This window comes from Chiloscyllium punctatum, chromosome 3 (genome assembly GCF_047496795.1).
Source record: "Chiloscyllium punctatum isolate Juve2018m chromosome 3, sChiPun1.3, whole genome shotgun sequence".
NCBI classification, from domain to species: domain Eukaryota; kingdom Metazoa; phylum Chordata; class Chondrichthyes; order Orectolobiformes; family Hemiscylliidae; genus Chiloscyllium; species Chiloscyllium punctatum.
In genome coordinates this window covers 125,417,512-125,432,724 of record NC_092741.1, presented here as the reverse complement: position 1 = coordinate 125,432,724, position 15,213 = coordinate 125,417,512, and the positions used below count along the sequence as shown (strand labels likewise).

Genomic DNA, 15,213 nt, shown 5'->3' with positions numbered 1-15,213 from the left:
TGCCGGAGGAAACAGCACAGAAGCGCTTCACAGGAGGCTCCCAAGCACTGAGGATGTCACCTAGACAGGGAACGAAACGTTTGCAACACAAATTCCCAGCTCGGCAAACAGAACCACAACAATCTACTGAGTAATTTTATTGAACCATTTAAAATTTGAGGAGCTTTACATGGTAGATGAGAGAATATTCCCCTAATGGGGAATCAAAATTTAGGAAGCACAGTTTTAAAACAAGTCTCTCAGTTAAGGCAGAGATGAGGAGGAATTTCTTCTCTGAAAAGGGTCATTAGTCTTTGGAATCCTATTTGACAGACAGCAGTGGAGGGTGCACCATTGGACAAATTAGAACAGAGTCAAACAGATTTCTGATTGACAAATGAGTGGAGGGTTAATGTGGGGCATGCTGAAAAGTACAGGCAAAACAAACGTCTCCCTAGATCAGCCATTACCTTACTGAATGGCGGTGCAGACATGAAGGGGTAAAATAACCTAATTCTGCTCCTATTTTGTATGATCAGAGATCAGTGAGAGCTGAAGTTTGCATGCAATTGAAGAATCTCCACAGCAATGTCTCTAAAATATGAACTTGAATATGAATTCTTTGTTCAGACATTTGCATTGTATTAAGTAGTTTTGGGTGTATTGTACCTTAAAGAGAGAGTTGAAAAGCTAGCAAGGACTTCGAGAAGCAGAGAGTTCAGAACAAGATAACAATCTAACATTTGGTCGAAACAGCTAGAGTTGGATTGCCACAAGACAAAAACAAATTCAAATTTAGCAAGTTTAAAATATGGACGTAGGTTTGCTCACTGAGCTGGAAGGTTTGTTTACAGACGTTTCGTCACCCTACAAGGTACCATCTTCAGGAGGGTGATGAAAAGTCTAGAAATGAACCTTCCAGCTCAGTGAGCAAAGCTACATCCAGAACCTGAACCTGAGCTACAAATCTTCTCAAAACTTGTCAAGTTTAAATTAAGCCCCAAGATACCAAACTCTAAACAAGTTTGAATTTAGTACTTTAATAATATTAAAATCAAATTATCCGATGTTTTGGGATATAAATATCAGACATTAAACAGTTAGCCAGAGCCGTAAAAAACTGCCAAAAGACCAACAGATGTATGCTGCTCTGAGCAGTACCTGTCTGGAGAAGGAGTTTGCACAGAAAAAGCATCAAAACTGACCTGGAGAGAGAATCTACAGAGGAAACTTAGCAAAGCAGACTGGTTTTGAAACAGGATTATTTTTCTATCAATTGTAAATCAGGACTTAAAAAAAAAATTGGGCTAGTATTGTTGGGTGGTGGGGGGTAAATGATATGTTTGAGAGAAAACAGTTTTAAAATAGTTGTTAGTTATTCTTTTAAGCCTAATAGAGAATATTAAAGTGACTTTTGGGACAGTTCCTTGCATCCTGGATTTTAACAGATTACATCACAGGGTAAATCTTCTGCGTTGCTAGTTTTAGTTAGCAGAGGAGTTTACCCAGTGTCATAACAATTGTTACAAGCAGATCTGTGACATTATATTATTTGTGCTGAAAAATGTGTTGCTGGAAAAGCACAGCAGGTCAGGCAGCATCCAAGGAGCAGGAGAATCGACGTTTCAGGCATAAGCCCTTCTTCAGGAATATTATTTGTGTTTATCCAACTAAGACAATATTTCTGAAAGGTGTGCTACAGCACCACCCATAGGCCACATTGTACAACTACATTCTAATAGCTATTGATATATTCAATTGTAAATACAGATAGTTCTCCTGTAACACTAATTGTGTTCCAGCAAAACCTCACTTAGAGAAGCACATAATATAAATAATGGGGCCTAGGGGAAAAGTGGGGTTAGAGGCAGACCAACAAAAATACACTCGGACGTTCAAAACAAAAATCACCAAAAAAAATTCTAACAAAAGTATAGCACAGCCTGAATGAGGTACAAGCCATATTTATCAAGTAAATTTAACATAGGACCTTAAAAAAAATTGTTAATGCACGGACAGTGGGTCATCATGGTATATAAAGGTAGACACCCTCATTCTTTTCCAGTGTTATAGCCTTTCTTGTGTTCACCAGCTGCCATTTTATTACCAGGATGCTTCTTGCTACATTGTTGTCACTATGCCTTTCCATTTTTTCACGAAAGGGATAATCCAGCATTGAATCTTTCACAAAAAGTTGTGCAATGTATTTCTCAGAAGGCTGCTCTGTTGGCAGCTGACATCTGTGTATGCACAAAACAGCATGAAGACCAGAGCAGACTTCAGTGCATGCGCAGAACAAAGCATACAAAGTGATCACCACTGGAATCATGCTATTGCGAACATGCTATTTCACCCTGTGATGTAATCTGTTAAAATCCAGGATGCAAGGAACTGTCCCAAAAGTCACTTTAAAAATTGACAACTCTAATTCCTTAGTGACATTATAAGCAAACACTATGCCAGAACACACGTGTTCTGAGAACTACCTGTAGTTATATGGACAATTGAAATCCAGAACAAAATGTCACAGAAGCATAGAGGTATACAATGCAAAAGCAAGCCCTTCAGCCCAACTCACCCATGCCAACCAGGTTTTCTAAACTGAACTAGACCAATTTGCCTGTGTTCACCTCTAAGCCTTTCTTAATCATGTTCCTGTTGAGATGCCTTTTAAATGTAGTCACTGTACCTGTCTCTAGTGTATTCAAGTATTGGGTTGGACAGTGTAAAGACCATATCTTTTTAGACCAGTATTTTTGATTCAACAAGAAAAATTACAGTTTTAAAACAAGAATTGTGAAAAAGATTACTTCACCTTTTTTGTTTAGGAAGACAAGCTAACAGTTTTATTTCAAAATAAAAATAGTTGTGTTTTCATTGACTGCCCTAAATGTAGTCAGCGAGAAGATTGTTTGAGGAATTTATTGAAGAGGAATTGTTTTTATTCAGTAAATCAGCTAAGTGGTTGATTTTTTAAAAATATATTTTCGTAGGTAATGCAAAGTAGTTTATTTTAAGGTGTTAGTGAAACATTTTTAGTTTAGGCTTAAGGTTATTAAGATCATATAAAAAAAAGGTACAAAGTGAAATGACTAGCTGATTTAGAAATGTTACTATTGAGCAGGATCTGACAGATGGGTGACTGTCAGGAAAGACAAGAAGGTATTTCAAAAGACTCTGGCAACTATTTGTCTATCAAATAGATATTGCGCTTTTGAAACATTTGAAGGGGATAGTCTGAGGAAAATGGCAGGGCCAGTTATGGACATTCGGAACAATTCTTAAGCAGTGATTGACAAAATTTAATAGGATTATTGTTGTAGAGGACATAGACAGGCAATTCTGCAGCAGTCAGCATAAATTTAGGTTGATAAAAGGTGAGATCGAGTTGCCAGAAATTATTGCACACATTGGTAGAAATGTCATTTCAAACAGAAAAGATTAAAGCAACATAGAGTGAATTTAAGAGGTTAGGTAGAAGATTAAAAACAAAACCTTAAAAGTAGCATTTTCCAGTTTACGTGCACTGTCAACCTCAAATGAGGGAAGTTAAAAAGGAGATTAAAAAAAATCAATGACTGAACAGCTGGTACATTGTTCAGGGATTTAAGTTTTTGGATAATTAGAAAGTCTTTAGAGATAGAAATGACTGTTCAAAAAGGATGGGGAAAAATCTAACCTGCAAAAAGACTAATATCTTACCAAGGAAGTTTGCTCATTCTATACTGATTGAGAGTGAATGAAGGAATTCAAGTGGAAGGATTGATGAAATAGGTTGAACGTGAGGAGAGCAGGTCAATGAGAAAAGAAGAGAGAATGTAATAACTCTGAAGAGCTACATTGCATTTACTTTAACATAAAGGGGTCTTTCAGGTAAGGCTGATGAACCTAGGGCATGTTTAAGAACATGGGATTGGGATGTCATTGCTATTACAGAAACTTGGCTGAGAGACGGACAAGACTGGCAGCTCAATGTTCTGAGTTTTAGATGCTATAGGAAGGATAGGATGGGAAGCAAGAGGATTATGTGGGAAGCAAGAGAGGAAATTGCAGAACCGTTGGCAATGATCTTCTCGTCTTCACCGTCAACAGGGGTGGTACCAGGGGACTGGAGAGTAGCGAATGTTGTGCCCCTGTTCAAAAAAGGGAATAGGGATAACCCCGGGAATTACAGGCCAGTTAGTCTTACTTCTGTGGTAGGCAAATTAATGGAAAGGGTACGGAGGGATAGGATTTATGAGTATCTGGAAAGACACTGCTTGATTGGGGACAGCGAGCACGGATTTGTGAAGGGTTGGTCTTGCCTTACAAGTCTTATTGAATTCTTCGAGGAGGTGACCAAGCATGTGGATGAGGGTAGAGCAGTGGATGTAGTGTACATGGATTTTAGTAAGGCATTTGATAAGGTTCCCCATGGTAGGCTTATGCAGAAAGGAGGCATGGGATAGAGGGAAATTTGGCCAATTGTATAGAAAACTGGCTAACCGGTCGAAGTCAGAGAGTGGTGGTAGATGGTAAATATTCAGCCTGGAGGCCAGTTACAAGTGGAGTTCCGCAGGGATCAGTTCTGGGTCCTCTGCTGTTTGTAATTTTTATTAATGACTTGGATGAGGGAGTCGAAGGGTGGGTCAGTAAATTTGCAGATGATACGATGATAGGTGGAGTTGTGGACAGTGAGGAGGGCATTTGTCGTTTGCAAAGGGACTTAGATATGATGCAGAGCTGGGCTGAGGAGTGGCAGATGGAGTTCAACCCTGCCAAGTGTGAGGTTGTCCATTTTGGAAGAACAAATAAGAATGCGGAATACAGGGTTAATGGTAGGGTCCTTAGTCAGGAAGAGGAACAGAGGGATCTTGGGGTCTATGTACATAGATCTTTGAAAGTTGCCACTCAGGTGGATAGAGTTTGTAAGAAGGCCTATGGTGTATTATCGTTCATTAGCAGAGGGATTGAATTCAAGAGTCGTGAAGTGATGTTGCAGCTGTACAGGACTTTGGTTAGGCCACAGTTGGAGTACTGTGTGCAATTCTGGTCGCCTCACTTTAGGAAAGACGTGGAAGCTTTGGACAGGGTGCAGAGAAGATTTACCAGGATGTTGCCTGGAATGGAGAATAGATCGTACGAGGATAGGTTGAGAGTTCTCGGCCTTTTCTCGTTGGAACGGCGAAGGATGAGGGGTGACTTGATAGAGGTTTATAAGATGATCAGAGGAATAGATAGAGTAGACAGTCAGAAACTTTTTCCCCGGGTCCAACAGAGTGTTACAAGGGGACATAAATTTAAGGTGAAGGGTGGAAGGTATTGGGGAGATGTCAGGGGTGGGTTCTTTACCCAGAGAGCGGTGGGGGCATGGAATGCGCTGCCCATGGGCGTGGTAGAGTCAGAATCATTGGCGACCTTTAAGTGGCATTTGGATAGGTACATGGATGGGTGCTTAATCTAGGATAGAAGTTCGGCACAACATCGTGGGCCGAAGGGCCTGTTCTGTGCTGTATTGTTCTATGTTCTATGATAGAAAAGCAGGCAAGAAAGGAGGGGGCATGGATTTTTGATTAAAGAATACATTACTGCTGTAACTAACAAAGATATTTCTGAAAAATTGCCCAGTAAAAATATGGGCAGAATTTACAAATAAGGAAGGAAAGATCACTGATGGGATTGTATTATAGGCACTCAACAGTAAGAGAGAAATTGAGAAACATATGTAGAGAGACCTCATATCTAAGCATAATAAGCTTGTAATAATGGGGATTTTAAGTTTCCCAAACATTGACTGGGACTACCATAGTGTTAAAGGTTTGATTGAGCACATTTGACACATTTTTCACCAAAAAAAAATGTTCTTGATCAATGTATGGATGCTCCTACCAGGAGAAAGATTGGACCCTCACTTGGGCAATAAAGCAGGGCAAGTGACGGAGGTGTCAGCAAGGGAACGCTTGGGTCTAGTGATCATAATTCTATTAGTTTCAAAGTGATTATGAAAAAGTAAAAGCCTTCCATAAAAGTTAAAGTTTTTAACTGGAGTAAGGCAAATTTTATTGGGATGAGACAAAAACTTTCAAAAATTGATGGGAGTAGACAGTTTGCAAGTGAAAAGGCATCTGACAAATGGGAGGTGTTCAAGAGTGTGGTAACACGAGTTCAGTAACAAGAGTTCAGAGGCACTTCATTCCTGTTAGACTGAAGGGTAAAGCTGGTAAGATTTAAGGAACAATGGGTGACTAAAAATAGAGATTCTAGTCAAGATTAAAAGAGAACATTTTAGATATAGACAACTTGGTTCTATTGAATCTCTTAAATTAATAATAAAAAAAAAAAGAGTATAGGGGCATTCTTGAGAGAAATCAGGAAGGCAGAGGAAAACATTGGCATAGTAGGATGATCCAAAGAAATTCTACAAATACGTTAAGTGCGGGAGGGTAACTAGAAAGAGGGCAGGATCTTAAGGTCTCTTAAAGATCAAGGTGGTCATCTTTGTGTTAAACCCCAGGAGATAGGAGAGATACTAATGAATGTTTCCTATCAGTTTTTACTGTGGAGAAAGAAATACACAGTCTAGAGAATGCAAAGAAATAAACTTTATTTTTCAAATGGTTCACATTACAGAAGAGGATGTTCGGGAAGTCTTCGAGAACGTAAAGGCGGCTTAAATCTCCGAGACCTGATCTAACATATCCCAGAATACTGTGGGAAATGAGGAAATTACGAGACCCCTTGCAGAAATATTTGCATCAGCTATAACTATGGGGGAGGTGCCCGATGACTGGAGGGTGGCTAACGTTGTACTTTTGTTTAAGAAAGGATGTAAAGGAGAAACTGAGGAACTATAAACCTGACAGCCTGACTTCAGTTGTGGATAAATTGTTGGAGGTGAATTTATGGATATTTAGAGGCACAAAAAACAGATTAGGGACAGTCAGCATGGTTTTGTGCTAGGAAAATAGTGTCTCACGAACTTGACTGAGTTCTTTGAGCAAAGTACTAAAAAGGCTGACGACGACAGTGCCACAACTGTTGTTTATTTGGATTTTAGTAAAGCCTTTGAAGAGGTTCCACATGGTAGTAAAAAGTTAGGTCACATAGGATTCAGGGTGAGCTTGCCAATTAGCTTAACTGCATGGTTGCCTTTGGGAATGGAGGCTTATGATCTGAACTGTTCCACAGGAATTGGCTTTGGGTCCACTTTTGTTTCTCATTTATATAATGATTTGGAACAAGAGTACGTAAGGCATAGTTAATAAGTTTGCGGATGACAAAATTGGTGGCATAATAGTGAAGAAGGTTTTCTAGGATTAGAGAGATCTTGATCAAATGGGTCAATTCGTTGAAAAATGGCAGAAGGAGTTGAATTTGGATAAAAGGTATTGCATTTTGGTACTACAAACTAGGGTAGGGCTTATACAATTAAATGGTAGCGCCTTAGGTAGTGCTGTCGAACACAGGCACCTAAGGCTACAGGTACATAGTTCTTTGGAGTATGTGTCACATACAGACAGGGGTTTTTAAAAAAAAGCATTTGGCACACTTGCCTTCAGTCTGTTGAGTACAGGAAGTTGAGAAGTTATGTTGAAGTTGTACAGGACTTTTGAGGTCTCTTCTGGAATACTGTCTCTAGTTCTGGTCATCCAGTTATAGGAATGATATTATCAAGCTAGATAGATGGTTCAGAAGACATTTAGCAGGATGTTGCCAGGTTATGGAAGGTTTGAGTTATGAAGAAAGGCTGAGACTTTTTTCCCCCCCCCCACTGGAGTTTAGGAGGGTGATAAGAGTTGGTGGTAGTTGTGTTTTCCCTAAGTTTTTGGAGACGTGGGGGGGTGGGAAATGGAGGAAACATTTTTAAAAGGGGAGGGATTTTTAAAAAAAAATAACAGACTGAGGGACAATATAAACACAGCAGGGTGGTTTGACTGTGGAATGAACTTCCTTTTGAAGTAGTGGATGTGGGTACAATCCAAAAGATTTGTATGGATGTGTGAACAGGAAAGGTTTGGAGGGATATGGGCCAAAAGCAGGAAGGTGGCGCTATTTGGCTTGGGATTACGTTCAGCACAGACTGGTTGGACCAAAAGGGTCTGTTTCCATGCTGTGTGACTCCATGACTCTATTCCCTGATGAAGGGCTTTTGCCAGAAAGGTTTGTTCTCCTGCTCCTTGGATGCTGACTGACCTGCTGTGCTTTTCCAGCACCACACTCACGGCTATTTGCTAAGTACTGTTTGATGTGTAATTTAAGTAGTAGGGGGAAGGTTAACAAGGGACCATGTATGAAGGGAGACTCAGCTAGCAACAATTCACTGATTAGCCTATGGAATGGTGACCAGAGAGCGTTTGGTCAGAAGCAAATCAACTGTGAAGCAAACTATTTATTTCCCCTTAAGTTGCAGTAAGCAGTGGCTTTTGGCAAGTCAGACAGACATTTTAAATGTAAATCAGTGACTTCTAAAAGAAAAGTGAAAATCCTTGGAAAATGAATGTCAAACAGCAACAAAACCCAAGTTGTCTCAGTAAACCCTGTAGGCAGGAAATATTGAACAGCCTTCCCAATCTTCCCTTCTCCATAACACCACTTCCTTGCAGGCACAAAACTGCTACATGTATGTACTGCAGGAGGTTTATAAGTGGGTTAAAGTATTAGCTAATAGAGAGTTTATGTTTACCCATAGCTCCAGTCATGTCCCATGCTCCCCAGAAGAGGGCAGTGTACGGTAAGATTCAATGCAACATTGCACAAAGTCTGCGTTTTGAGTGCAAAGCAGTAATCATTCATCACTGAGCTAGCTTATCATTTCAATGTTGAGTGGTAAATTTGGATTTTGCTCATAAATGAGCTTTATAAATACTCAGTTTTGATAAGCTAGAATCTATACCAGATAACAGGTGCATCTTAGCAGGACCATTGATATCCTGAGGAAGCTATGCTACTACGATAAGGCAGGATTTAAAGAAAGCAAAAAAGAAAGACAAAACAAAAAAAGGCAAGTACCAAATAAGATCAGAGCTTAAAAAGGTAGAGTTATTTAGAAACAAATGTTGATGAGTTGAAAGTATAAACGGAGGTAAATGGATAGAATTTAATTGCCCTATGGAGAAAAGAGATGTGACTGAGTGACTGAGACTGCTAATATTCTTTTTCATAGAATCCCTACAGTGTGGAAACAGACCATTTTGCCCAGCAAATACACACTGACCCTTCGAAGAGCATCCCACCCAGACTCATTCCCATGCCCTATCACTTTACATTCCCGTCTAATTAACTGAACCTACACATCCCTGAACACTACGGATAATTTAGCATGGCCAATTCACCTAACCTGCATATCTTTGGATTGTGGGAGGAAACCGGAGCAACCAGAAACCCTGGCAGACACTAGGAGAATGTCTGTGTGGAGCTTGTATAGTTACCCAGTTCTGGAATCAAACCGGGGTCCCTGGCACTGTGAGGCAGCAGTGCTAACCACTGAGCCACCCCACAATTACCATGTGTATACACAAGTATTATTTTAGGAAGGATAGACAAAGAAAAAAAGGTGAGGTAGCATTTTTAATAAATGATAACACCAGTACATGAGTAAGTAAGTAAGGATCTTGGATTGAAGGATCAAGATATAATCATTTTGGGCAGAGAGTGAAGAAATTACAAGAGGCAAACATGGTTGGAAATGCTCACAGGCAAACAGTACTGGTAACAATGGCATGGCTATCAGGGGGAAAAAAAAATCAGGGAGTTATGAGATCCATGTAACATACATGTATGGTCAGAGGGGATTTAAAATTTACAAAGGACAGGGTAAACCTAATCAGATCAAATGTTAGGGACTTTTGCAGCAACACTTTGAAGAACCATCTAGAGGCCAGGGTATTTTGGATTTGTTATTATGCATTGACAAGAGGCTAATAAATAACTTGGCAATAAAAAAAATTTGCAAAGTAGTAACCATAATATGATAGCATCTTAATGTGACAAAGCATTCTGAAAACTAGGGCCTTAAAGCTGAACAAGGGAAATTACCAAGTTATGAGTTGGCTAAGGTAGACTGGGAAAATGCAGTCAAAAGATCTGACAGTAGACAAATAGCTGGTATTGAAAATATTGTACAATATCTAAAACTTCAAGAGCACAAACACCCAACAACTGCAGCTAACAAAAATAACTGCATTAGGTCAAAGGAGTGGCTTATGAAAAACACAAGAAAAATGGCAAGCCTGAGGTTTAGAAACGGTTTAGAACTCAGAAGAGAACTAAGAAGTTAATAAACAACTTAAGGAGAGCATGAATGGAAGCTCGCAAGATAAAAAGCAGACAGTAAATACTGCTTTAAGTGTGAGAAGGAAGAGACATTAACAAGGACAAAATGTACCTACTACAATTGAAAACAGGAGAATTTACAGTGGAGGACATGAAAATCAGCAGACAAATTAAACAATTATTTCACAGAAGGTGACAGAAAAATAAACTCCCAGAAATACTAATCAACTAAAGGACTGGAAGTGGTAAGAAATTGTAAAAAGTTATTCATAAAAATATAGTAATTGAAAAGTTCACTGGATTGAACACTAATAAAGCCTTGGACCAGATGAGCTGCTGTAAGGGAAGAGCTAGCTTAGAGAAGGATGCTTGGGTGATTATCTTGTAAACTTCCATAGATTAAGCAAAGGTTTCTGCACACTTGATAGTATACAATAACCCCACTCGTTCCTTTGAAAAAAAAGAACGAGAAAAGAACTATAAATCTTGGAGAAATCTTTATTTATGAAAACGTGATAACCGGTCTCTTGGAAATAATAGTAAAACAGCAGAGTCAAAATGGACTCCTGAAAGGGAAATCAAGCTCATTGGTCTCTGCAAAAAAAAGTTGCCCCACTGATCTCTTTTATAACTTTCCCCTCTCACCCTAAACCTATGCCCTCTAGTTGTGGACTCCCCCACCCCAAGGAAAATCTATTGTTTATTAATCTTTTCCATGCCCCTCATGATTTTATAAGCCTCTATAAAGGTCACCCCTCAGTCTCTGACACTTCAGGGAAAACAGCCCCAGCCTATTCAACTTCTCCCTATAGCTCAAATTCTCCAGCCCTGGCAAGAACTACCAGAGGTGGTGGAGGATCATATGATTGCAGCATTTAAAAGGCATCTGGGTGAGTATAGGCTTAGGAAGGGTTTGGAAGGATAGGGGCCGGGTGCTGGCAGGTGGGACTAGATTGGGTTGGGATATCTGATTGGCATGGACGAGTTGAACAGAAGGGTCTGTTTCCGTGCTGTACATCTCTATGACTCTATATTTGACAAAGCTGCTGGAAATGTTTTGAGTATGTTACTTGCTGAGGACAAGTAAGAGTCAACCACTTTTTTGGGTCTGGAGTCACATGTCGACCAAACCAGACAACAGTTTCCTCCCTAAAAAGGATATGAGTGGGCTTCCCACCTCACCAAAACAATTAACAATGATTTCATGAAAATGTTTTTCACCAGAATGCCAGATTTTCAGTGAAATAAAAGTTCCACCATCTGTTCTGGCAGGATTGAACCCAGCTCCACAGAACACTGCCTGAGCATCTGGATTAAAAATGTACCAAGAGGATCAGTGCTGGAACAACCACTGTTCTCAAACTATGAATGTTTTTTGATGTGAAGAAATCAATAGAAATATTTCCAAATTTGTTAATAGCACAAAACTAGTTGGGAATGTAATTTGAGACAAACTAAGAGGTCTTATGTGGGTTTAGACAGGTTAACTGAATGGATAATAATATGGGAATTGGAATATAATGTGGATAGGTGCGGAGTTATCCACTGCGGTAGAAAATAAAGAGAATACTTCTTAAATAGTGTGGCTGACCAAAAACGACATGGCTGTTCTTGTTCATGACCTACTAAAGGCTACCATTCAAGGGCAAAAATCAATATATTAGACAAATTTTATTCTGGACTAGAATACAAACTGATTGGAGTACAAAAATGCACATATACAGCCTTGATAAGACAACACTGGAATCTATCTATTTGAGTTTTGATATAACAAATACAACAGAGGCACAGCAGACTAATCGTTGGGAACACAAACTTGTCCTACAAGAAATGGAAGAAACTGGATCGTTTTTCTCCCCCCAAAAGTTTCATATAACGCGAGGCAATCGAACTGAAATTTAAAATTCCTACAAGGTGTTAAAAAGTGGATGTAGACTAACGGTTTCCCTTGCTTGCTGATTGAAGAACATAAACTCAGGTGGGAAAACATGCAGACTACTCAAGGTTGAGATGAAAAGGAATTACTTCACTCAGAAGGGAGGAGAATCTATGAAATTCTCTACCCCAGAAGGATGTGATAGCTCAACCATCAAATATGTTCAAAATGGAAAGCATCCAATAGATTTGTGAAGACAAGGGAATTTAAAGGAGATGGCCTGGGAAAGTAGCTTTGAGGCAGATGATCAGCCACAATCTTACTGAATAGCGGAGCATATATGACCAAGAGAATGGCCTATATCTTTTCATATATTATCCTTCCACCACTTTCAGTGGTATAGGACAGCGAAGTAGCCCTAGCATGTCACTGCAATTAATCATAAAGTTAAACAAACTTCAGTCACGAATCAAGTGTGAGCAATTACAATGACCTGTCGGAATCTGCATGACAAAAATCCATAGTTTTTTTTCTCCTTCTTAAGGCTGCAAGTGGGGAAAAAAAAAATCAGGTCACATTTTACCCCTTACAATCACCACCACTATTTGCATATTCACAGCTAACACTTCACTCATGCTGTTACTCCTTGGAGCAGCACGGTGGAAACCAAAACCCACTATTCTCACAGTCATAAAAGTTAAATATTTCATAAGAGTATGCAAATTTCCCCAAAGTACCTGTCTTTTTGACCCCAGGTTGATAGAAAGCTTGACCAGGTTTCAGTACTTAAATAACCATTTAGTATGAATAAACAGACCCTAGCTACAGGTAAACAATTATGAACATAACATATAAAACTCTACTAATTAAAATTTTAAGTCCTTATAAACACTCTTACACACAAAGGAAGAAAAAGACCACAGTGGATACTGAAAAGAAAACTAGGAAAGAAATTCAGTGGTCTCCAATCACAGGTTCTGCCGCGTTGATTCCTGTGCTATCTGATTACTGTTTCTTGGTCTTCTTCCCTGGATGCTTTCATTGGTTTGTGAGGAGAGGCAGGATGACTTATATGCTTTTCAAAAAAAAAAGTCTGACTTATTCTTTAAAAAGTCACAGCTTTTAACAACTGAAGAATAAACTGGATTTCTTCAGCCTTAGAGTGGGTTTTGCTGCACAGAACAGAGTTGGTGGAGATTGGAAGGCTTCCCTCAAAATGAGTCACATCCTCAAGGTGTTCAGGAATCTTGAAACCTTCACATAACTGTCAGGCAGAAGGCCACTATCATCAAAAATTGGTAATTACTCCACAGACCAGTTATTCATTATGGGCTGAAACTCCATTTGTACACGTCTTTGTTCAAGCATAGCTTGCAGATGAGCTGGAAGCAATGTGTAAAAGCCACTTGCAGTATCAGGTTACATGCTTTGAAAAGCTAATGTAATCCACATTTTTTTAAAAATCCCTTTTTAAGTCCACAATTAAAAATGCAAAATAAAATATCATGGTCTTTACAGCACACAAAAAAGGTCTACTTCATGAAGTGTGTCTTTGTTCTCTCCCAAAGCAAAATAAAAGTGTCTTTTAATCACTGGGCAATTATTGCAATTTTACTGTATTAAACACACTCAACATACTACCAATTGCTAATTTCTTTGACTTCTGAAGGTCACGGCAAACTAGATCTTGCCTCAGGCTATAAGCTAATACAGATTTATTAATAGATAAGTAAACAGTAGCAAAGCCAGGCTGCAGTGTTTGTCATATAGAGAATGACTTCTATGCAGCAAACATTTTATTAACCAGCACCTATGAGACCATGCGCATGCAGGTAATTAAATATTCTGGTTGATCAAGAGGTCCACATAATAAATGTGAAATCACACTAAGTAATAGAAACATAATGCTGGGGGTATATACATCACTGTTATACACTTTATTTATATCATGAATGACTTAAACAAAAACAGCTTTTTAGTTAAGGCAAACTTATCAGCCGAGAGCCTTCTCACTTACACCCTCAATTGAGAACTGAATTGCAATAATGCAGTAAACGGCTGTTATTTGAGGAACATAACTGTCACTATGGTAAACCAGCAAAAATTAAAACAATTTGCTGTATAAAAAACATTGAAAAATGGATCCAAACACAAGCCAAAAACAAATCCCTCAAAAATTTTAAACAGACCATTTGTTTACTTTAGAGATCCTGTGCCTCAATTGTACGAGGCATGACCAGAGGCAAATGTACATCAGATTGCTAGAACTCCACTGAAATTCATACAAAAATCAAATGCCTGTTTATGAAAATTGTATTGTGTTGTCAAACAAGATGTGCAATACAAAGGGACATTTGCTGGACAGATGGTATGCACTTGCAATCAGCAAACTTCATTAATGAAGCATAAAATCTTTTCAACGTTAATTACTATCAAATGGTTGTGAATGGGAAAATAATGCAAACCATATAATTAATAAACTTTGTTATACTTCATATGAATTTGAAAAAGATAACTCAGTCACCTGGGGAAAGCAGTGATGGTGCAGATTGTCTCATTTGCTTTCAATAAGAAAGACACTTCTTGTCGACGAAACTTCATGTTTGCTTCCACAGTGTTGAAATCTGCCATTGTTCCTCCATATGGCTGCCCTGGAGTACCTTCAATCATGTAGCTGCCATATTCAGGCCTCCAAAGAGTAGGATGGCTTTTTGTAAACAGAAAAAGGTAAATGAATGTGTCTGAGACTTTAGCTCACTTTTGTTTTTGAAGATGATCAACTGAGTGGTTAACTGCATTATGGCTTAGAAAAGTCTAAGTTCAAGGCAATCATCAAAGATTGTAAATATATCGGGGGGTGGGGTGGGGGGGGGGGGGGGGGAAGAGAGAGAGAGAGAGAGAGAGAGAGAGAGAGAGAGAGGGAGGGAGAGAGAGAGAGAGAGAGAGGGAGGGAGAGAGAGAGAGAGAGAGAGAGAGAGAGAGAGAGAGAGAGAGAGAGAGAGAGAGAGAGAGAGAGAGAGAGAGAGAGAGAGAGAGGGAGAGGGAGAGGGAGAGGGAGAGGGAGAGGGAGAGGGAGAGGGAGAGGGAGAGGGAGAGGGAGAGGGAGA

The 15,213-nt window shown here is 39.3% G+C and overlaps 1 protein-coding gene across 2 annotated transcripts in view; it reads right to left on the bottom strand.

Annotated features, from left to right (window-relative positions):
• Positions 1-15,213, bottom strand: part of gclc (glutamate-cysteine ligase, catalytic subunit) — a 71,226-nt gene that overhangs the window by 38,558 nt on the left and 17,455 nt on the right. For both annotated transcript variants that reach the window (XM_072560314.1, XM_072560303.1), the window contains exon 4: positions 14,631-14,813. In XM_072560314.1, the coding sequence (XP_072416415.1) occupies positions 14,631-14,813 (183 nt within the window). The remainder of the gene's footprint in view (positions 1-14,630; positions 14,814-15,213) is intronic.